Source organism: Mus musculus, chromosome 7 (genome assembly GCF_000001635.26).
Source record: "Mus musculus strain C57BL/6J chromosome 7, GRCm38.p6 C57BL/6J".
NCBI classification, from domain to species: Eukaryota; Metazoa; Chordata; class Mammalia; order Rodentia; family Muridae; genus Mus; species Mus musculus.
Window position 1 is genome coordinate 127,442,136 of NC_000073.6, and position 23,839 is coordinate 127,465,974.

The window sequence follows — 23,839 nt, forward strand, 5'->3', positions numbered from 1 at the left end:
TTCCATTAAATATTTTAATGAAATCCTATCTGGCACTGCCCCTAACCAGAGGGCACTCATTATCCATGAAAAAACAGACAAATGGTTACAATCAATTTGCTACACACCTAAACAGAGGTAATTAATTACAAGTCAGTGTTTGCCATCTGCCCCCACCCAGAGCTGAGGGCAGATGCTCCATAGAGAAGCAGATGCAGGAGGTTGACCCAGTTCAGCTGTTGGCAGAAGTCATATTTGATGTACCACGTCGGTACAGCTGCCCAAGGCAAGAAGGTAGTAAAGTTTTACTGAGCACCTAGTCAGGTGGGTGCCATTTTTCCAGCTATTAGTCACCCGTAGCAAACTGAAGTCTACCTCCTGCTGCTTGGTACCAATCACCCCATTTCCTCTTAAACCTTTCAGTGTACTGTGTTGATGCCTCACACCCAGCCTGAACCAACTTTTCAAAAGTGGTGAAGATTTGGTTTTACTACGTCTTGAAGAAGAAAGGTGAGGGTGTGTAGAGGTCTGAAACTGGGGTTGGAGAGATGGCTCCGTGGTTAAGAGCACTGACTGCTCCTCCAGAGGTTCCGAGTTCAATTTCCAGCAACCACATGGTAGCTCATAACCCTCTATAATGAGATCTGGTGCCCTTTTCTGACCATGCAGAACAGGCATGTATACATAATAAAGAAATCATCACCCCAAAGCAGCGTGGCCTGGAGTAGTTAAGATTGGTGTATACAGCACATGGCATGATACTCTTTTTGTTTCTGTATGATCCCTAAGAAGAGACAGATTTCACTTGTGGGAACCAAGAGCCACTCTTCCAAGAATGACCAGGGGCTGGAGAGATGGCTCAGTAGTTAAGGCCACTGTCTGCTCTTCCAGAGGACCTGGGATTCAATTCCCAGCACATGGTGGCTCACAACATTTGTAACTCAGTTCCAGGGGCTCTGATTCTCTCATCTGTCCTCCTTTGGGTACCAGGCCCAATCATGGTGTAGAGATATACATGTAGGCAAAACATTCAAACCCGTAAAATATAAATAAATAGTTAAACTATGCATATACTCCTTAAAAAAAAAAAAAAAAGAACAGTTGACCAGAGCCCAGACTACCAATTACTCAGAAGGCTGAGGTGAATCACACATTCAACCTCTCTCTCTCTCTCTCTCTCTCTCTCTCTCTCTTTCTCTCTCTCTCTGTCTCTCTCTCTCTCTCTCTCTCACACACACACACACACACACACACACACAAACCTGGGCACAAAATAGACTGATTAGGTTTTCTGAAGAGCTACCCTGTGGGTAAAGTATTAAGCTTACCCTAGACTGGGTTTACAAAGGAGAATGCAATAAATAGCCTCCTAAAAATTAGCACCATCCTACAAGGAAACGGCCCGCATGTGAGGTAGAGAGCTCCTTTTCAGCGATGGCCTATCACTTGGCAGGAGTGTTGCAAATATGGAGCCAAACTCAGGCTTTCCCCATGATACAGAAATAGAGGCAGAGCAGGGGAGGTTCTGCCTTCTATAAATGAGTCTCCTGACTGAATATTATCTGTATACACAAACCAAGAAGGCAGCCCCTAAAAGAGGCTGGGAGAAGAACACACCCATATTATTTTAAGACAAGTTAGCTTGGAAAACTTTAATCACATGGCATCATGTCGCCTGGTAACTGTTTCAGACATGCTGTAGGGCACCCAGTGTTCTGGGTTCGGGCTGTGGAGCAGCGGGCCAGGGCTCTGGGTCTGCTCCCATTCTGTAGGACCTCTGGCAGCTACTCCTGAGTTTTGCACCCTTCCATAAAGTGACTTTCTGTCATCTTTGTTATGCTAAAGAGCACTGCTCCTCTGGCTGGGCCCTCCTATAAGAGGTCTAGGGCTACCATTGGGGGTGTTGGGGCAGCACTTGTGGACAGCCAGGGACCACCTCTGGCGGAAGCACCGGCCACACTCAAGGCAGGGGAAAGGCTTTTCCCCAGTGTGCAGAAGCTGGTGCTGAGACAAGTGGCTCCACTGGGCAAAGCGTTTGGAGCAAAGGTCACAGGCATAGGGCCGCTCGCCTGAGTGCACGCGCCGATGACTGGCCAGCAGTGAGGGATAGGCAAAGCGGCGGCCGCAGTCATCGCAGGCGTGCAGCTTCTCCTCCGTGTGCGTGCTGCGATGGATGGCCAAGGAGCCGCTCCTCCGGAAGGCACGTCCACAGTCTGGGCAGGGGTAGGGTTTCTCGCCTGTGTGCAAGAGCTGGTGCTGGAGCAGGGTGCTGCGCTGAGAAAAGCGGGCTTCGCAGTTCTCACAGGCATAGGGCCGCTCCCCAGAGTGCACACGCCGGTGGCTAACCAGGCGAGAGGAGGAGGAGAAACGCCGCTCACAGTCAGGACATGGGTAAGGCTTCTCTCCAGTATGGATGCGCTGGTGGATGACCAGGGCGGTGCGCTGGCGGAAGCGACGGCTGCACTCTAGGCAGGTATAGGGCTTCTCCCCTGTGTGTGTCCGTTGGTGGATAGCGAGCAGAGATGGATAGGCGAAGCGACGCCCACAACTAGGGCACTGATGAGGCTTCTCACCGGTGTGCGTGGTCCGGTGATTGGCCAACGACCGGCTCCTGCGAAAGCAGCGGCCACAGTCAGGGCAGTGGTAGGGCTTCTCGCCTGTGTGTATGACCTGGTGCTGAGACAGGTTTTTCCTCTGGGAAAAACGTTTGCCACACTGGTCACAAACGTAAGGGCACTCACCGGAGTGTGCCCGCCGGTGACTGACCAACAGGGATGGGTAGGAAAAGCGACGCCCACAATCCGGGCAGGGATAGGGTTTCTTCAGATTCTGGGCGCACTTGTGGCTCTCCAGGGCGAGGTGGTCAGGAAAGGTACAGCCACAGTCAGGGCAGATGGGGCCCCCGGATGTCTGCCTGGGAATCAGCCGGGGTTTGCTGGGCTTCCGCCCTCGTTTCCCCTTTCGGGGTGCTTCCTTAGGTGGGAATACGTCCTTCTCTTCAGTCTTCTGCTTGGATCTGGTTTCTACCAAGAAACAGAGAATTAGCAAACGCTAGACTTCTATGCTTTCCCACGAGCAACTTTAAAGGTTTCAAGCCCAATTCACTGCGCTCCTGTTAATTATTAGGATCAGAGACAGTTAAGCGTGTTGTGGAAATGTGGAGGGCATTAAGAGCCCTTCAAGCAACCCAGGTAGGTTTTTTTTTTTTTAGGGATATTCAACTGACTTTAAAACAGAGTGTTTCAGGGCTAACGGTTTGGCTTGGTTGGCAGGGTGCTTGCCTGGATCCTGCACCATACATAGTGGCTCATGGCTCATCCTTGATGTGTCACACAGCACATCCGAGGCTTTACTAAGATGCATGAGACTTTGTCCATACAAACAATTGAATAGAAAACTTGAATTTTTTTTGTAACGGTGGAGTAGCTCAGGGGCACACAGAAACCTTTGTCCCTACTTAGTTTCTTCCAATGTTCTGGGTTTTTGTTTGATTTTTTGGTCAGGGTCTCGTGTGTCCTAGACTGGCCTCTAACTCACTACGTAACTGAGGATGACCTTCAACTTCTTTCTTCCCCTCCTGCTTCCACCTCCCAAGGGCTAACATTACAGGCAGGTGCCACCCTTATCTACACGCAGCACTGGGGAGCAAACCCTGAGCTGTGCAGCGGGAGGCAAGCACTCTACCCAGTGAGCAGCCCTCCATGCCATCCTTGCCGGAGCTTATGATGCAGGGCAAATATATCCGGTTCCCCATGCCTTTCCTACATACAAGATAGCTCAATGTGGACTCTGGGATCCAAACTCAGAGCTTCGGGAAAAGCTGCAGATGGTCTTAACCAAGTCATCTCTCCAGCCCAGGATTTGCATTTTTAAAAACATTCCTGTACTGGTTTTAGGTCAACTCGACACAAGGTGGAGTCATCTGGGAAGAGGGAACCTCAGTGGAGAAAATGTCTTCACCAGGTTTTCTGGACAGGAGGCCTTGGGTATATAAGAAAGCAGGCTTAGTGAGCGGCCCTCCTCCATGGTCTCTGCTTCAGGCCCTGCCCTTGACTTCCTTTGATGATAGATGGTAATGTGGAAGTGAAAGGAAAAACTCTCATCCCCAAGCTGCTTTTGGTCATGGTGTTTACCACAGCAATAGAAACCCTAACACAGACAATGGTACCAGGAGTGGGGTATTGCTGTGATTAAACCTTGCTATCTGTTTTGGGGAGGGTGTGATAGTAACTTTGGAGCAGGAAAGGCTATTGGGTGCTCAGAGCTCTGTGGGTTACTCTGTGGGGACTCAGAAGATAATGCCGCTCTGGAGTGAAGTTTGAGACTGCCTACGATTCTACCATTTATGTGATATTCGTTTATTAAAAACCACTAAAGGGAAACCTTTCTTAACTGGGGCAATTGATGCTATTAGCTGGATCCAAGAAATTGACACAAGTAAAAAACAAAAAACAAAACAAAACAAAACAAAACAAAACCAAACACCAGCATCAGCAAGGATGATAAATCTGGGAGTACCTCCACAGGATCAGCACACAGCAGCTGTGGTCCATGAAGGGGCCAAGGCTCCTGTTGGCAGCTGAAGTTGACTATGTGTAAGTGTCCCCAGATGTTCTAGTTTTGAAGGCATAAAGGGTCATGGAGAGCAATGAGGCTTGGCACTGTGACTGGAAAGCCCAGACCATTGGTAAACTCACAGCCTCAGTTAAAGTACAAACCTCAGGACTGAAGGGGGGTCATGGAGATAAATTAAGGCCTGGCACCACGTGGCAGGCTCAGTGTCTCTAAAGAGATCCCAAGAAAGGCTCCCGGTGTACCCAGAACTCCGGTGTTTTGGAGAGAGCATTGGCACAGATGACCACTCACAGCAGCTTTAGAGCTTTGTGAGCTGGCTGTGTGTGCAGTGGATGTCAGACGAGTGCCACTGCCAAGCCCTCTGGAGCCTAGAGGAGCAGAGTCTCAGAAGGCTGGCACTGAGCGTCACACGTAGACTTTGGGTTTGATTTTACTGTAACTGTGCACTGGTTATTACTTCTTGGAATAAACAAGTATGTAACTTTTTTTTAATAGGAACCCATAGTTAATTTTAGAGAGGTTTTGGATATGATAGAGAAACTTTGAAAGAGACTAGGTATTTTAAGGAGAGTCTGAATTGAGTGTTTGAATTGAGATCTTGGAATGAACAAAAAACAAAGGTTATGGTTAAAAGGGATGGGTTTGTGTGTCATGCTAACAAGGGGTCAATTGTGCTGACTTGTTTTATGCCAACCTGATCCAAGCTAGAGTGATTTGGGAAGAGGGAACCTCAACGGAGAAAAATGTCCTCACCAGATTGGCCTGTGGTACATCCTTTTCTTTTTTTTTTTGGTTTTTCGAGACAGGGTTTCTCTGTATAGCCCTGGCTGTCCTGGAACTCACTTTGTAGACCAGGCTGGCCTTGAACTCAGAAATCCACCTGCCTCTGCCTCCTGAGTGCTGGGATTAAAGGTGTGTGCCACCATGCCCAGCGTGGTACATTTTCTTAATTAGTGATTGATTAAGGTTGACATGGGAGGGCCCAGCCCACTGTGGGTGGTGCTATCCCTAGGCAGATGTTCCTGAGTGTGTAAGAAAGTAGGAGAGCAAGCAGGAGGCAGCCTTCCTTGTGGCTTTCTGCTTCAGTTCCTGCCTTGATGTTCCTGCCCTGCCCTGCTTTGATGATGGATGTTTACATGAAAATATCAATGAAATAAACCCTCTTCTCCCCAAGCCACTTTTGTTCATGGTGTTTATCACAGCATAGAAACCTCTGACCAAGACAACTCCCAAATATGCAGCTGTTGGTCTAGGAGCACTTTGAGAGAGTTGTAAAAAAAAAAAACAAAAAAACCTTGGACTGTATTTCATCCAGTAGTTCACAAGCCTAGATGAACATTCCAATCAATGGGGCTTTTTCTTTTTTAAAGTCAAGAGTGAACCAGGGGCTAGAGAGAGATGTCTCAGTGGTTAAGGACTCTTTCTAGTCTTCCCAGGACCGATGGGAATTGGAGAAGTTCAATGGAAGCTAAGTCCCGGATCCTGGAAAGCAGTAGTTATCTTTTTCAAAGCTCAGTAATTCACTTATGTCAATGAAGTACCGTTTGTAGTTCGTATGCCCACAGTACAAGCAACCTGGTTAACTCTCATCAGACGACAAATTTAGATTGGGTCGACAGTTTAGGGCATTACTCAGGAAGGCAGTATGGTTTTCGTGGGTATTTTTCACTCACTTCTCTGGAATGTTACCCATCTCCGGTACTCCTGCGGATCTAGGGCTGCTGGTTCCCAGTCATCGGTATTTCGTTCCAACCAGGAGATGAGAGCTGGTTTGGGACCTGCGCATCCTGGGGAAGGAGAACCAGTCAGAGAGCTGGCCCGAAGAAAGGATGCTAAAAAATAAACGCCAACCCCTAACAAGCCGATCGCAGGTCAGGACCCTAGGCTCCCTGCCCCCACTCTACCCCGCCCTCAAGCTCCATCATCCCTTAGGCCCCGCGTAAGCAGATTGGGCCGGGCCTCACCGAGCGCGCCCAGGAGGCCGTAGGTCTCGCGCATCACATCCCGGTACAGAGTCCTCTGAGCGGGCTGCAGACACCCCCACTCCTCCGAGGAGAAGTACACGGCCACGTCCACGAACTTCAAGGCCCTTGGCCTCCTGCCCCTTTTCCGAGTAGGTCCAGCCTCTCCGACTGCCCGCAGGAGAAGCGGAGCCGAAGGTGGCGCCATCGGACCTGCTCCCCGGCCTTGCCACGGGGACCCGGAGACCTAGAAGCTCCGTCGGGAAGGCCCGGAGGAAATCTGAATCGGCTGCCTGAGGGGCCGGGCGGCCCGACACAGACCGTTATTCAGGGAACTCCCGCTGGAACTTGGGTGAGAGGCACCGGAAGATGCCTTCGGGGAAGATGGCGGCGCTGCTCCTGCACCACCGCTGCCTAGAACACAGGCAGGTTCCAGCTATCGATTTTATTGACCCGAACGCCATGCCGACTTCTTAACCTCCTTGCCCTAAAGTGTAATGGCGCTGCGAGATGGCTTCTTGCCTACTTTCCTCCTATCTATTGCATTCGTTTATTGGTTGGTAGCTGAAGATCGGGCGTTCTGATTGGTCATCAATGAAGGCGGCCCATTTGAATGAAGCCAACGGATTCTTAAGGGCAAGAAGGTGGATCCTGTGTCTCTAAGCCGGTTGTGAGAAGTCTTATGAATGGGAGGCTTTTCTTGTGTTCTCCAACGCTTGTTTGCCCTACTTGGAGAAGACGTTTCTACAGGTCTTCCAAAGGGAAAGTCACACAGTGACAACATGGATTTTTGAACAGCTACATCCTACGATCATAAAGGTGTCACAGCCAGGAATTCTGAAAAGTACTAGATGAGAAGGGAGCGGTGGTAAGGATCTGGTGCACAAAAGGCGCGTCTGGTAAAATTGAATGACTAGAATGGTAAGTTGACTGGTCTTGTACCTTGGGCAGCTCCTAAGTAGTCTATAGAAGTGAATGGCCTACCTGAGTACCAAGGAAGTTCGCTTGTTTAGAGGTGAGACCAATAGCTTTGGGCTTACCCTTTCTTTGTACAGTGGAATGCACATTTAGGCTACCAGGGGGAACAAAAGACAGATGGCTAGTTGATCCTTTCATTTATAATGAAGCAGGGAAATCACCCCTGTACCGTTGCTTTCCGAAATAGTGCAGCTGTGTCAACGTGTGTCAGGAGTGCATGGGCAACATAGACCCTGTTTTTAAATGAAGAGTGTATAGCCCAGTGGCAGGCATTTGCCTAGCATGCATGGGGCCCAAAGTTCTATAAAAGTATTTTTAAAATAGATACCCAGGACTGGGTATGAAGCCGAACCTATTGCTCCTTTCTGAATAATTATCAGGTAAGGAAGACTGCACAGAGGGTAAATAGGATTCGCACATCTAGAGGCCACACAGAGAGGCTGTGCCTTCGCTGCTGAGAGCCAGCCAAGCACCTGGACTATTCGAGTAGATGGTGTCTGAAACTTTATGTCTAGAGTCCTGGACTCCCCCCTCCATAGAGAACTACAACAAAAATCATAAGACAGCCGGGTGCAGTGGCACGCACCATTAATTCCCAGCACTTGGGAGGAAAAGGCAGGTAGATCTCTTGAGTTTGAGGACATCCTGGTCTACAAAGTGAGTTCCAGGCTATCCGGGGCTATCTCAAAACCAGCCTGCCTCAAAAAACAAATGAACAATAAAACCCCCACAAATCTGGATCAGCTTCCTCAAAATCTGTTACTAGACATAGGAATGAAATCCAAACATGGAATGTCTTCTTTGTGGCTCTAGCAACTCTTATGTTGGGCAAAACGCTTTAAGACTAATTTCTCCCCAGCTGGAGAAGTGGCTCAGTGGTTAAGAGCACTTGTTCTGGGGCTGGAGAGATGACTCAGCAGTTATGAGCACTGATTGCTCTTCCAAAGGTCCTGAGTTCAAATCCCAGCAACCATATGGTGGCTCACAACCATCTGTGATGAGATCAGATGCCCTCTTCTGGTGTGTCTGAAAACAGCTACAGTGTACTTACATAAAATAAATAAATAAGAAAAAAGAGCACTTGTTCTTACAGAGGACCCAGATTCTGTTTCTAGCACTCACATGGTGGCTAACAATCATCTGTAACTGTATTCCAAGAAATCTGCCACTGTGTCTTCCAGCAGCAGCAGGTACACATGTGGTACACAGATATACAGTCACACAAAACACCCATATTCATGAAGTAAATATTTTTTAAAAGATTCAGTCCATGGTTCATGCTCAGTGACTGCCAGCACCCAGAAATGCAACCTTAAATGTTAACACACTTTGATTTCACAGACTGCCTAAGGGATCACTTCACCATAAACCCAGACTAGGACAAGCAATATCAGTCCTAGAGAGAAGTAGAAAAACTACTTATTAATGAAAACAATAATTGCCTCCTCTTCTTTTTCAGATAGGGCCTCATGTTGTCCAGGCTAGCCTCAACACTATGTAGCTAAGGATGACCAAGAGCTTCTGGTCCTCCTACCTCTTAACTCCTGCATGCTCAATTATAAGTATGCACAGCATACCCAGTTTTATTTGGTGCTGGGATGAAACCCAGGACATTATGCAAACTAGGTGTCTTAAAGTTTCTATTGCTATGATGAAACACCATGACCAAAAAGCAAGTTGGAGAGGAAAAGGTTTATTTGGCTTACACTTCTATATCATTGTTCATCACTGAAGGAAGTCAGGACAGGAACTCAAGCAGGGCTGGAATCTGGAGGCAGGAGCTGATCCAGAGACCAGGAAGGGTTGCTACTTGCTGGCTTGCTCTCCATGGCTTGCTCAGCCTGCTTTCTTACAGAACCCCGGACTACCAGCCCAGGGATGGTATCACACTCAATGAGCTGAACCCCCCCCCCCCCCCATCAATCACTGATCATAGCCCACCTTAACAAATCTGTGCAATCTAGTTTCGGACTGTCCTTTTCTGACTGACATGTTCTTCACTGATGCACCTCAGCATGCTAACACAAGTCCTATCACTAAGCCACGTAGCCAGGACTCACTGAATACAGTTCTGATGACTCCTACAACCACTCTCCAACAGGGGACTTCCTAGTTCCTACAGGTCTTGTCACTTTGTGCATCTTTCCTTTTTCTTTTGCCCCTGCACACTCTGCATGCCTTTCTCCAATACACATGTTCTGAGTTCTTTCACAGACCCTGACCCATACCAGTAACAACCATATTTCTGGAACCTACTTGAAAGATGAATTCCCTATTCTAGGGAATACCCAGGAAGTGGTCCTCTAGAATTCTGCTAGGCAGGTGGACTTTCACAGTCTTTCACTGTCTCGGGAAGCTTTCCCACGGCTGCTGCAAGGAAAGTCTGTTACTAGTTTTGGAACCATTTTACCAAATACTTGCAGAAACAAGGGAGGGTAAATTCACTTTGGCTCACAGTTTCAGACAGTTTGGTCCATGGTGGCTTGGCTTCATGCACTTGAGCAGAACATTATGGAGGCAAGAATATGTAGAGGAGGAGGAGGAGGAGGAGGAAGCTATTCACTTTACATCAGACAAGAGCAGAGGAGGAATAGGAAGGACTCACCCACAGTGATGTCCTTCTCCAGCTGGATCCTCTTACCTTCTAAACTTTCCAGAACCTGCCAAACTAGCACCACCAGCTTTGGATCCAGCGTTCAACACTGAGCCCGTGGGGGAGAGTTCATATTTAAAGCATAGCAATGTCTTGTCAGTTGTCTGTCTGTGGCTGAACAGCAGTGAGTTGAGAGGCAGAAGAATTCGGCATAGCATGTGACAAACCCTGTTTGCCACCTGTGCGCACACAAGCCTATGACTGGCTGTAGGACCCTCTGTGACAGACAGATGCACTACCCTTAATTAAGTCACAGTAGAGCACCTCTCTTTGTATATGACCTGTGAAATGAAGGAAGTTTCCCAGCTGGCATAGTGAGTGCCAGATTATAGGCGATGTTGGCAGTAACCTTGGAAGCTCTTGTCAATGGCTGGCCAGAAGGGAGAGGTAGGCACAGTGGTACCCATAGTCTGTGCGGATGGACTCAGGTAGGAAATACAGCCACAGCTGGGACAAGGTGTACACTATGTCCCCTGCATGAGGAACTGGTGCTGGACCAGATGAGCTTTCTGAGAGAAGTCAGTACAAGGGCTGGAGTTGTATTTTAGTGTTACAATGCTTACCTACCATGCATTGGGACCCAGGGTTCCATCCATAGTACTGTTAAAAATATATAAAAATAAAGCAAAGAGCATAGTGTTGTGAGGTAGGGCCTCAGCCAGAACAAAGAGACATGAGCATAAGTATATTATTGCTTGGTAGCTGAGAATCTGAAGAAGGTCCAGCTGCAGGCCTTGCACTAAGTTGTGCAGAGAGTTTAGAATCCTAACAAGTCTATATAAAAGTACACAATCCAGGTGTTTTACAAGCCATAAGCATAAACCAGGCAGGTTACAGCTATAATAATTTATTCCCCAGCTATGAAGTTGCTTGTTTCTTGCTGTTTCTCCTGGCCATGCAGTCCTGGTTCATGGCACCTTCCTCTACCTCCATCTTCCTCATTCCTTCTCTACCTGCACACTCACCTCACTCTAACCTCCAGTCCCACCTTTCTCCCTCCACTGCCCATTCACAGGCTCTAGCTTTTTATTGACCAGTTAAATTGGGGAAGAAGGTTCACATAGCATCACTTTGTGTACGTGAGGATCTGCACATTAGGGGCAACCGCATCTTGAGAAACCAGTACTTAGAATTAGAATCCAAGTAGCACCAGCCCAGCCACTCCACTAAGTCACTCCACAGGGTTTTGCCATGCTTCCATAGTGAGTCCTCCCTTAAGTAGACTGTATCAAGGGTAAAGTTTCCTCTTCTTTTCAAACAAGGTTTCATTATGTAGCCAAGGTGACTCCTCTCCTTCCTCCCAAATGTAGGGTTACAGGCGTGCACCACCGCCTCTGCTTTCACCTCGGTTCTTGAGTCTCTTTCTGTTTTCACATCTAACTCTAGTTTTTTGTAAAACAAGAGAGATGAGATCTCTTCTTTTGAGGACAGCCTGGTCTACATAGTGAGTTCCAGAATAGCCAGGACAAAATAGAAAGAAACTGTCAGAAAAAGAAAGAGAGAGAGAGGGGCTGGTGAGATGGCTCAGTGGGTAAGAGCACCCGACTGCTCTTCCGAAGGTCTGGAGTTCAAATCCCAGCAACCACATGGTGGCTCACAACCATCCGTAACGAGATTTGGCACCCTCTTCTGGAGTGTCTGAAGACAGCTACAGTGTACTTACATATAATAAATAAATAAATCTTTAAAAAAAAAAAAAAGAAAAAAGAAAAAAAAAAGAAAGAGAGAGAGAGAGAGAGAGAGAGAGAGAGAGAGAGAGGAAGAAAGAAAGAAAGAAAGAAAGAAAGAAAGAAAGAAAGAAAAGAAAAGAAAAAAAAATGTCTTTAGGGGGTGGCAATTGGGCAGTTGTGTGTGAACCCAGAACAGTACCAAAGCTTGTTCATTCAAGGCACAGGACTTATGTGGGGGCTCTTTATTCAGAAGCCACATCTAGTGCAGGAAAAGCAGCAGTTTTCTATTTAAGGAAGATGAAGAGGAGGAGGACGAGACAGGGAAAGGTACAGAGGCACAGGAAGGAAAGGTCTAAGTGTTCCTGCTCAGATGGAAGGGAATCCTGGGACTCAGGAGCTGAAGAACCACAAAGCTCTGAGAGGAAGCCTTCTCAGCAGAGTGTTGCAGCTCCTAGGAAGGGTATCCCCAGCTGAGCTGAGGAACCTCAGCCCCACTCTATTTCTTCAAGTCTTCCCTCCTCCTCCTCCTCTTCTTCTTTTTTTGTTTGTTTGTTTGTTTGTTTGTTTCGAGACAGGGTTTCTCTGTGTAGCTCTGGCTGTCCTGGAACTCACTTTGTAGACCAGGCTGGCCTCGAACTCAGAAATCCGCCTGCCACTGCCTCCCAAGTGCTGGGATTAAAGGCGTGCACCACCACGCCCAGCTTTAAAAAAACCAAAAAAACAAAAAACTCCCTCCTCTTCTTTGCTTCTTCCGAGAAGAGAGTCACACCAAGCAACAAATATCATAAAAGAGATTTGTTTGAAGGGTCCAGGAGGGATGATAAATCCAGGAATGGCTGCCTCCCCTCCCAGGAGAGGACAGGAGCGAATTGAACAAAGGACAGGGCTGATAGAGGGTTGTTTTAGGGGGCAGAGCTTTTCAGGGCAGAGGTTTCCAGAGTGAGCATTGGTGGGATTTCCTGCTCCGGGACTGGTAGGTTTTTCACCCCCATTCCCTGCATCAGGACCATAGGTTAGGATGAGGAGACCTTCCTGGCCACAGGCAGCTTTGACTGAGGTGTCATCATTGCGGAGCTGTTTGGGGAGCCTGGAAAGAAGGAGACGCCACCGTGGACAGCTCCTGTGACCACTGCAGGCTGAGGCAGGAAAGGAGTTGCCGCCACCGTGGACAGCTCCTATGAAGCTACCTCATGTCAGGCTGCAGGCTGAGGCAGGAACAGGAGTTGCTGCCATTTTGACAGCTCCTGAAGCCTGCCGCTCAGGGACTACAAAAGAAGTCCTTACACTTGAGTCTAACAGAAGCCTCTAGCTATCTGAGATGCAAGAATTAAGATCTGCTATGAAAGTTTCTGTCTTAGTTTATTTCTGTGAAGAGACACCATAGAGTTTATGGCAACTCCTATAAAAGAAAACATTTAATTGGGGCTGGTTTACACTTCCAGAGGGTTAGTTCATTGTCATTATAGCAGGAAGCATAGCAACTTATAGGCAGACATGGTGCTGGAGAAGTAGCTGAGAGTTCTACTTCTCAATCTGAAGGCAGAAGGGAGAGACTGTGTACCACACTGGGTCTAACTTGAACATATGAGACCTCAAAGCCCAGCCCAACAGTGACACTCTTTCTCAAGGCCACACCACATAATAGTGCCACTCCCTATGTGACAACCATTCAAACACTTCAGTTTGTAGCAGCCATTCCTATTCAAACCACCACAGTTGTAAAGGGATTTTAATCCAGCTACAAGGTTACTCTGACAGGAATACAGACATGCCCTTAGCACACACCTGTAATACCTCTGGCTGGAATATAGATCCACCCTTACTTAATACACAGTTTTAATCCTAAACAATGAAGGAACAAAGTGATGAATCAGAGGAAGAGTTGACAGAATGAGTCAGAGATAGGATACACACAACTCACACCAGAAGAGACAAAAAGGAGAGGTGACTTTAGAAAGCAGTTTTCCTGGGACAGTTATAGACAGACTGCAGAGAGAGAACAAGGCAGACGCAGGTGAAGGCAGAGTGAGCCGGAGAATGAGAAGGAGCCAGAGATTAGAACAGATTGCCAGAGTTAGTTTGAGGCCAAGCAGAGCAATTCAGCCAAAGACTGAGAAAGAAGCCAGATTGAATGAGTCAGCATAGAGAGGGGTTTGAGCCAGGACAGCTGAGTTACACCAGCCAACAGAGGTCAGAAAGAACAGGAAAGGGTGAGAAAATTCTGCAGTAAGTCTCAGAGAGGGTGAAGACATTCTAGGCCTAGATAAGACTTTATGGAGGCTGGAAGCTTCCAAGATTAGGCCTGGGTTAGCAGACTAAAGCAGTATGCCTTGGAGATGACGATTATGTCGGAAAAATAAAAGTTACTTTTCACACTTGCCAACAGCAGGGAGGCAGCGTTTCTTTTACAGATCTCTATGTCAGTCAGGCCAGGTCATGCACATGGTTGACCTCAGCACCCAGGAGGCAGAAGCAGGATCTCTGTATTCAAAGCCAACGTGGTTGTAATTTTTATATGTATGTGTGTCTGCGCTGCCGTGTGATTTATCTTATGTGCCTGGCCCTTTTATAGAAGCTATGCCCTTCTATGTGAGTTGCCTCCTTAGAATCTTGGGGACAGGTATGGATATAAAAAGACAGCAGAGGCTGAGAGCTGGGCAGTAGGACTGGGGAGTAGGCAGGAGAAGGACCCAGGACACAGGAGAGTAGGGTCAGAGAGTAGGAGAAGAGGTGACAGTTGGGCCAGGAGAAGATATTGTTAGGAGACATGAGAAGAACCCAGGGATAACCTACAAAGTAGTGAATAAAGAAAAAATAAAGGATAAAATCTACACTGTGCAGCACCCAGATTCATGCAGTGCATCGAGAGGCCAGAAGAGGGCATCAGATATCCTGGGCCTGGAGTTGACATGAGTGCTGAGAACTGAACTCAGGTCCTCTCAAAAAACAACCTGTGCTCCTACTGCTGAGCCATCCTCAGATCCATCCCTGTCCCTACACATTTCAACCCATGTTTTTACCTACTCAGATGTGAGCCTAGCTAATGTACCAGCAATCAGCCTATGACCTCATTTGCCAAGACTGGTGGGAAAGGCTTCTCATCGACTCCTTGAGCTGTGTGTGGCCACCGTGTGACTTTCCTAGAAGAAGCCACAGTCCTTTCAGGTGTGCGTTATGATTTTCCTGGGTGCCTTTCTCTTTATAAACATCAACTCTCCACACTGGCTTACTCTGAGATTCTTTTTCTAAAGTGACTTTTTTTGTTGTTGATTTTTTTTTTTTTTTGGCATGATGTGTGTGTGTGTGTGTGTGTTGTGGTTTTTCTGTTTTGTGTGTGAGTGTTTTGGGTTTTTTGTTTGTTTATTTGTTTTGTTTTGTGTTGGGGGTTAAACATAGAAGAACTTTCCTACTACTACCTTGTGGGATCCAGGGATCAAACTTAGGTCATCTGACCCATAAGTAAGTGCCAGTACCCTCTGAGATTCCTGTACCATTTTGCTGGCATTCAGGCTGAAATTCCTCTTCTGAGACTACATCAGAAGAAGTTAGGGGCATGGTAGCCCATGCCTGTAATCACAGCATTTTGGAGACTGAGACAGGAGAATCTTGAGTTCAAGGCTACCTTGGGACAAACAGGGAAAGCTTGTTTGGGATGGGGGAAGGGAGCTGGCTGTAGAACCTCAAAGGATCTTTATATCTATGTATGTCCTTAGCAGAATTAGGTGAAACAGTGGAAGATGGTATCTACCTAGGGCCCATCAAAAAAATGAATGTATAAACAAAGCAAAATGTACACTGGAATATTATCCAGTAGTATCCAAAATAGAATGTAATTCTGACATATACGGAACATGGATGAATATTGTGGACACTAAATGAAATACACTGAGACAGTCAGCCTCTGAACAACTACTGGATTCTTCAACCTGATGTTATAGATGTCATTGCTATTTTAATAAATCCTCAGTCTATATATAAAGAGTATATTAGTGTTCCTAGAGAAACAACTTATAGAATGAAGATATACTATATTTATAAATATATAATCTTGTATATATTTATAGAATATATATATATATGTATATATATATATATATATATATATATATATATATATATATATATATATATATATATATATATGAATAACTTACAGGCTGTGGTCCCAGCTAATCCAACAATGGCTGCCTATCATTATCAGGTCCATGAAGCTGGATGTCTCAGCTGGCCTTCAGTACACACCAGAATTCCTAAGAAGCAGGCTCTAATGCCAATGAAGGAATAGATTTGCTAGTAAGGCTGGAACAAACAGGCAAAGAAAGACAATTTCTTCTGTGTCCTTATATAGGCTTCCTGCAGAAGGCATGGCCCAAGCTCAAAAGATCTGGATTCAAGGTGCATTTCAAATATCTGGATTAGAAGTAGACCTTTCAATTTAAAATTAAACAAAAATCCCTCATAGGTATGTCCCTCTGTAAGGCCCTTCCCCCAGCCTTGAGTGGGCTAAATCAGACCTTGTTTTGCCACAGTGGGCTAGCCCACCTAGGGTGGAGTCTTCTGACCTAGGTGAAATCTATTGTGCTGTCACATCTGCAGCTTCCTGCAAGAAGCCACCTCCTGCTGAGCAGCTGAGCTTGCTTTCTTGGTGAGATTCTGGCAAAGTGAGGGATAGGTCCCCACCCCCACCCCCTTTAAATTCAGACTTAAGAATTAAACATTAGGGGCTGGTGAGATGGCTCAGTGGGTAAGAGCACCCGACTGCTCTTCCAAAGGTCCGGAGTTCAAATCCCAGCAACCACATGGTGGCTCACAACCATCTGTAATGAGATCTGACTCCCTCTTCTGGGGTGTCTGAGGACAGCTGCAGTGTACTTACATATAATAAATAAATAAATCTTTAAAAAAAAAAAAAAAAAAAAAAAAAAAAGAATTAAACATTAGGCCTTGATCAGAAACGTCTTGTTCTCATTCCTCTCTCATCTGTCCTTCCCATCTGTGATGGTTTGTATATCCTTGGACCAGGGAGTGGCACCATCTGAAGGTGTGGCCTTGTTGGAATAGGTGTGACCTGGTTGGAATGGGTGTGTCACTGTGGGTGTGGGTATAAGATCCTCACCCTAGTTGCCTTGGAAGTCAGTCTTCCACTAGCTGCCTTTGGATGAAGACATAGAACTCTCAGCTCCTCCTGCACCATGCCTGCCTGGATGCTGCCATGCTCCCACCTTGAGGATAATGGACTGAACCTCTGAACCTGTAAGCCAGCCCCAATTTTTTTAAAGATTTATTTATTTATTTATTTATTTATTTATTTATTTATTATATGTAAGTACACTGTAGCTGTCTTCAGACGCACCAGAAGAGGGCATCAGATCTCATTACGGGTGGTTGTGAGCCACCATGTGGTTGCTGGGATTTGAACTTTGGACCTTTGGAAGAGCAGTCGAGTGCTCTTACTCACTGAGCCATCTCACCAGCCCTAAATGTTGTTTTTTATAAGACTTGCCTTGGTCATGGTGTCTGTTCACAGGAGTAAAACCCTAACTAAGACACCATCCATCCCCAGCTCTCCTTCCAGGTACCCACTTCTCCGTAGCTTCTGGCGGCTACAGGTGGAACCCGAACATGGGGACTGGATATGCAGAGATCATCTGAGGGATACTGTCTTGGTGGAGCTCCACAGAAAACGGAGGAAGACGGTATCCTGCACAGTAAGCGACATACAGCACTGATGCTGGTGCTCCCCTTACTTTTCATCTTGTTGAAACTGTTGCCGTAGGTGCAAAGGGATGCGGGCTAAGTTGGGGCAGTGCCAACCCAACACTGATTCCACTTAGGGATTGACAGTGGAAGATGGGACTGGAAAATTCTAAACAGGCATTTGTCTACAGCCTTCAAGAGCTGCTTCAGGCGAGAGGGGTAGGGTTTGAAGAACAATTGTTAGAAAACGTTTCAGATCAGATCAATTCTTGCTGACCGTGGATTCAAGATGAAAACTTTAGATAAGAGAACCATGGGGAAAAAATTGGAGAAGCTCTGAGAACCACCCAGGCAGATAATATCACCCTCTGCCTCTGGGTGCTCATGAAAGATGCTATTGATGAGGAGACCTTGCAGGCGTCAGACAGTGCCCAGGGAGGGCTTGAAGAATCTCAGGAAGAACGCCTGCCAGAGAGAGCTTTCTCAGAAAAGGGCCCTCTCCACTCTAAATTAGAAAGGTAGAGAGATACTAAAGATGAGCTAACATCAAAGGAGGAAGCTCATTCAGAACAAGGAGCCGCCAAATATTATGATGAGGATCGGCCTCCACTTATGGCCTCTACTGCAGGAGATGCTGCCCAGATGGACATGCAACTAAGTAAATTAGAGTTTGAAATTAAACTGCAGAAATTGACTAATGAGCTACAGGAGCTAAAAAAAGGGTGCCAAGTACAGGGAAGAGCAATGATTCTGAGATACACCAATTGCTGCTAGAAAGAGCTGTGAGTCAGGCTCTTGGGAAAAGGCAGGACCTATTTGACATGCCAGCTTTCCCTATAGTTGAGATAATTGACCAGCAGAACAATAGAGTCAAACAATACCAGACTTTGGAGTTCATGGTGATAAGAGTTAAAAACAGCTGTTGCACAGTATGGCCCTACAGCTCCTTTTACACAAGTTTTATTGGACACTGGAGTCAAATTTAACCCCCCTGGATTGGAAGACTGTATAAGTCTACTTTGTCAGGAGGAGATTTCTTACTTTGGAGTTCTGAATGGCATGAAGCTAGTAAGAGAACTGCTATAGATTCATCATAGATTCTATGATGAATGCTCAGACAGGAAACCCAGATTGGGATGCTGACACGCTTTTAGAAGGTCAATATGAAAGCAATGCTAATCAGATTGGGTTTCCTGTTGGAGTGTATGCTTAGGTTGCAAAGGCTGACAGCTGTGCTTGGAATCAGTTAAAGGAGATCTCAGTGGAACTTTAGCTAGTATTAGACAGGCTCCTGATGAACCTTTTCCTGCAGGATTTTGTGAATAGGCTACTAAAAGCAGCTAGTAGAATTTTTGGAGATTCTCAAGCAGGAATTCCTTTTGTTACACAATTGGCTTATGAGAATACTAATGCAGGGTATCATGACACTGTTCACCCATACAAAGCACAGACAAACTTAGCTGGGTATATTCATCTTTGTGCAGAGATTGGGCCTTCATATAATCAAGGCTTGGCTGTGGCCACTGCTTTGCACTGTGCAAGCAATGCTTTCACAGAAACAAGGGAATAAAGTATGCTTTAGATGTGGAAGTTTGAATCAATTTAAAAATAATTGAACTAGCTGGGCAGTGGTGGCGCACGCCTTTAATCACAGCAATTGGGAGCTAGAGGCAGGCGGATTTCTGAGTTTGAGGCCAGCCTACAGAGTGAGCACCAGGACAGCCAGGGCTATTCAGAGAAACCCTGTCTTCAAAAACCAAAAGCCAAAAAAAAAAAAAAAAAAAGAAAAAAGAAAAAAGATTGTACTAGGAACAGAGGCACCACGAGCAAGCAATCAGGCTACAACGGCCTGGGAGTTTGTCTTCCATGCAAGATGGGTAACCACTGGGCCAGAGAATGTAAATCTAGGACAGATATTCAGGGCTGTCCCATGCCGTCCCAGCTTATGGGGCCATGAAGCTGCTGCCAGGCCAGGGAAATCCATTTTTTAACTTATCAGGGCAACCCCAGGAAGTGTAGGATTGGACCTCTGTTCTACCATCCACACAGTAATCCCCAGAAATGCAAGTTCAAACCCTGCCTACAGGAGTTTTTGGTCCTTAACCTGCAGAAACTTGGGGTTTCTTCTAGGACAAAGCAGTACTATTGTAAAAGGACACAGATTTATCCAGGTATTATAATGATTATGAGGGAGAAATTAAAATTATGGCTGCTTCCCCTCATGGTATTATAACTGTATCTTCTAACCAAAGAATTGCTCAACTTATTTTAGTTCCCTTGAATCTGCTACCTTCCAGATTTGTTAAGAGTAGAGAGGACAGAGTGGCTTTGGTTTCTCTGATGTGTATTGGGTTCAATCTTTTACTAGTAAGAGACCTAAGCCTTAAATTAATCATTGAAGGAAAAAGCTTTGAAGTATTAATACTGGGGCTGATGTAACAATTATTAGAGGACAAGATTGGCCTTCAACTTGGACTTTATCTGATATGCTCACTCACCTCCAAGGGATTGGTTATGCTAATAACCCAAAACAAAACTCTAAACTTCTAATCTGGAGAGGTGAGGAGGGCAATTCAGGACAAATTTAGCCTTGTGTCATGTCAAATTTGCCTATTACCCTCTGGGGAAAAGATCTCTTGTCACAGATGGGTCTTATAATGTGTAGTCCTAATGAGGCAGTGACTAAGCAGATGCTAGGACAAGGATTTTTGCCTGGTCAGGGGCTAGGAAAGGAAGGACAAGGCATTAAGACATTTAAAGGTCCTAAGCCTCACTCTAACACTAGAGGCGTACGGTGTTTTCCATAATGGCTACTATCTTGCCTGCATCTCATGCTGATAAAATTCAATGGCTTAATAATATTCCGGTGTGGGTTGATCAGTGGTCTTTATCTAAAGAAAAAATAGAAGCCACATCTTTGATAGTGTGGGAGCAACTAGAGGCAGGGCATCTAAGAGAATCTCAGTCACCATGGAATACTCCAAAATTTGTTATCCAGAAAAAATCTGGTACATGGAGATTGTTACAAGATCTAAGAAAGGTTAATGAAACCATGGTACCTATGGGAGCTTTACAACCTGGGCTTCCATCTCCAGCGGCTATTCCTAAAGGATATTATAAAATTGTGGGTGTTTTTAAAGGTTGTTTCTTTACTATTCCTTTGCACCCTGAGGATTGTGAAAGATTTGCTTTCAGTGTTCCTTCTATTAATTTTAACGAACCTATGAAAAGATATCAATGGACAGTTTTCTCATAGTCCTACCTTATGTCAAAAGTTTGTGGCACAAGCCTTTCAGCCTGTAAGACAGCAATGGCCAATGATCTACATCATTCATTACACAGATGATGTCTTAATGGCGGGAAAAGATCCTCAGGACTTGCCTTTTTTTTGTTGGTTGTTTTTGTTTTTTGTTTTTTCTGGTTTTTCGAGACAGGGTTTCTCTTTGTAGCCCTGGCTCTCCTGAAACTCACTCTGTAGACCAGGCTGGCCTCGAACTCAGAGATCCGCCTGCCTCTGCCTCCCAAGTGTTGGGACTAAAGGCCTGCGCCACCACGCCCGGCTACGGCTATTACAACTCAGAGGCCTACAGGATTATTGTGGCAAAGGGCTCCTTTTATGTGGATACATTCAAGGATATCTCCTAAATGTAATATCCTGCCATATGGGCTGGTGAGATGGCTCAGTGGGTAAGAGCACCCGACTGCTCTTCCGAAGGTCCGAAGTTCAAATCCCAGCAACCACATGGTGGCTCACAACCATCCGTAATGAGATCTGACTCCCTCTTCTGGAGGGTCTGAAGACAGCTACAGTGTACTTACATGTAATAAATAAAATAAATAAATAAATCTTAAAAAAAAAAAAAAATATCCTGCCATATTATGAGGCAGTAGCCCAGATAATTATACTTGGAAGGAAGCAGGCGCTGACTTATTTTGGCAAAGAACCAGACATCAGAGTTCAACCTTTTAGTGTAGATCAAGATACTTGGCTGAAGCAGGATAGAATGGATTGGTTGCTTGCTCAAATAGGATTTAAAGGAACTATAGATAATCATTTTCCTCAAGATGGGTTGATAAAATTTTTAAATGTACATGAGGTGATATTTCCTAATATGACATCTTACAGCCTTTATATAATGCTCTTTTGATTTTTTACTGACGACTCCTCTAAAGGGCGAGCTGGATATCTTATGAATAATCAACAGGTAGTCATAGAGACTCCTGGACTCTCAGCTCACTTACCACAGCTGACAGCAATACTGAATGTTTTTCAGTCTGTGAATGATGCTTTTAATCTTTTTACTGATAGTTTATATGTTGCACAGTCAATTCCTTTGCTGGAGACTTGTGGTACGTTTAAAACTTTAATACACCAGCAGGATCTCTGTTTTCACAATTGCAAAACATCATTCTTGCTTGAAAAAAAATCCCGTTTATATTGGTCATATACGAGCTCATTCTGGCCTTCCTGGACCTTTAGCTGCAGGTAATAATCGCATTGACAGAGCTCTAATTGGAGAGATCTTAGTTTCAGATCCTGTTGCATTGACTAGACCTGATCATAATAAATTTCATCTCTCTAGCCATACCTTAAGGCTCAGACATAAGATCACTAAGGAGCAGGCAAGAATGATTGTAAAACAATGCCCTAAATGTATTACGTTATCTCCATGTCCACATTGAGGTGTTGTTCATCCGTGAGGCCTATGTCCAATCACATTTGGCAAATGGATGTAACACATTATGCAGAATTTGGAAAATTGAAATATATATGTTTGTATTAACACTTGTTCAGGATATCTCTTTGCTTCTCTACACATGGAAGAAGCCTCTAGAAATGTAATTTATCATTGTTTACAAGCTTTTAATGCTATGAGATTACCTAAAGTCCTTAAAACAGATTAATGGACTAGCCTATACTGGTAACAACTTTATATCATTTTGTAAGGAAATTGGTATTGAACATAAAACTGGAATTCCTTATAACCTAATGGGACAAGGAATTGTCGAACGTGTATATCACACTCTGAAAAATTGGCTTTTCAAAACAAAAAAAGGGGGAATTGTACTCCCCAAGGTCGCCAAAAGCACATCTTGTTCTCTTACTTTTTTGCAAACTGATGGTAAAGGTTAGTCTGCAGTAGATTGCCACTGGCATCCAGTCGCTTCCAGCTCATATGCCATGGTTAAATGGTGAGACCGCCTAACTAATACGTGGAATGGTCCAGAATCCGTTTTAATATGGGGGAGAGGTTCTGTTTGTGTTTTGTGGGGTTTTTTTTTTGTTTTGTTTTTTTGTTTTTGGTTTTTTTTTTTTTTTCCACAAAAAGAAGAACCCCAGGGGTTGGAGAGATGGCTCAGTGTTTAAGAGCACTGACTGCTCTTCTGATGGTCATGAGTTCAAATCCCAGCAACCACACGGTGGCTCACTACCATCCATAAAGAGATCTGATGCCCTCTTCTGAAGTGTCTGAAGACAGCAACAATGTGTACTTACATATAATAATAAATCTTAAAAAAAAAAGAAGACAAGCCCTGAGGGCCTCCTGAAAGATTGGTTCTTCAAGTGGACACAGGTCCTGAGTCTCTAGCAAGTATGATTCCAATTATGAAGACGGCTAAAAGTCTTTATCAGCCAGCTGAGCTAATTTGGAGCACAGCCTCCACTATTACCTAAGAAGTAACAGTTTTCCCTTGATTCTCAAAGCCACCTCCCCCAAACCAGGGATTAGCCTTGGGTCTGAACACTGCTAATTTACAACTGAATTGAGTGCTAGGGGACACTCCCCACAGCCAGCCTTACTCCAGTTTGCTCTTAACTTTTTTTGTTTTTGTTTTTTGTTTTTTCTGGTTTTTCGAGACAGGGTTTCTCTGTGTAGCCTTGGCTCTCCTGGAACTCACTTTGTAGACCAGGCTGGCCTCGAACTCAGAAATCCACCTGCCTCTGCCTCCCGAGTGCTGGAATTAAAGGCGTGTGCCACCACGCCCAGCTTGCTCTTAACTTTTGACTTTGTATTTTTAGCAGATTGGTTGCTTTCATATAGGATCATTTTTGGCAAGCTCAGTCATTCACCATGGCAGTTATTCATCGCTATGAAGAAATGCATTGAGTGCATATTGTGGCTTTGGTCTGAGTGGGAAAAAGATGTGCTATGAGGGCCAGCAGTTAAAGATGGGCCACTGATGTTCTATGACTCTTATCAATCTAAAACAGCTGCATGTGTCAAGAGACTGTGTTTGTTCATAATAAACACTGAAAGGAGCAGGGCAGTGGTGGTGCATGCCTTTAATCTCAGCACTTGGGAGGCAGAGGCAGGTAGATTTCT

General features: G+C 45.4%; 1 protein-coding gene and 1 long non-coding RNA gene across 4 annotated transcripts; one reads left to right on the top strand and one right to left on the bottom strand.

Annotated features, from left to right (window-relative positions):
- On the bottom strand, positions 1-7,023 carry Zfp689 (zinc finger protein 689). Its single transcript, NM_175163.3, has 3 exons — positions 6,519-7,023; positions 6,228-6,341; positions 1-3,002 (listed from the first exon to the last, which is right to left on the bottom strand). Exons 1-3 carry the CDS (start codon positions 6,721-6,723, stop codon positions 1,819-1,821), a joined length of 1,503 nt encoding a protein of 500 aa, NP_780372.2. The 5' UTR covers positions 6,724-7,023; the 3' UTR covers positions 1-1,818.
- On the top strand, positions 6,255-23,776 carry B130055M24Rik. Of its 3 annotated transcripts, none has more exons than XR_869949.3 (2): positions 6,255-7,436; positions 17,380-23,776. It is a non-coding gene; the product is annotated as an RIKEN cDNA B130055M24 gene (long non-coding RNA). The 3 variants fall into 3 exon arrangements; XR_003946676.1 differs by lacking the exon at positions 17,380-23,776 and adding an exon at positions 14,845-15,795 and having other exon boundaries at positions 6,337-7,436; XR_869948.3 differs by lacking the exon at positions 6,255-7,436 and adding an exon at positions 12,484-14,981.
- Positions 23,777-23,839: the final 63 nt, after the last annotated feature.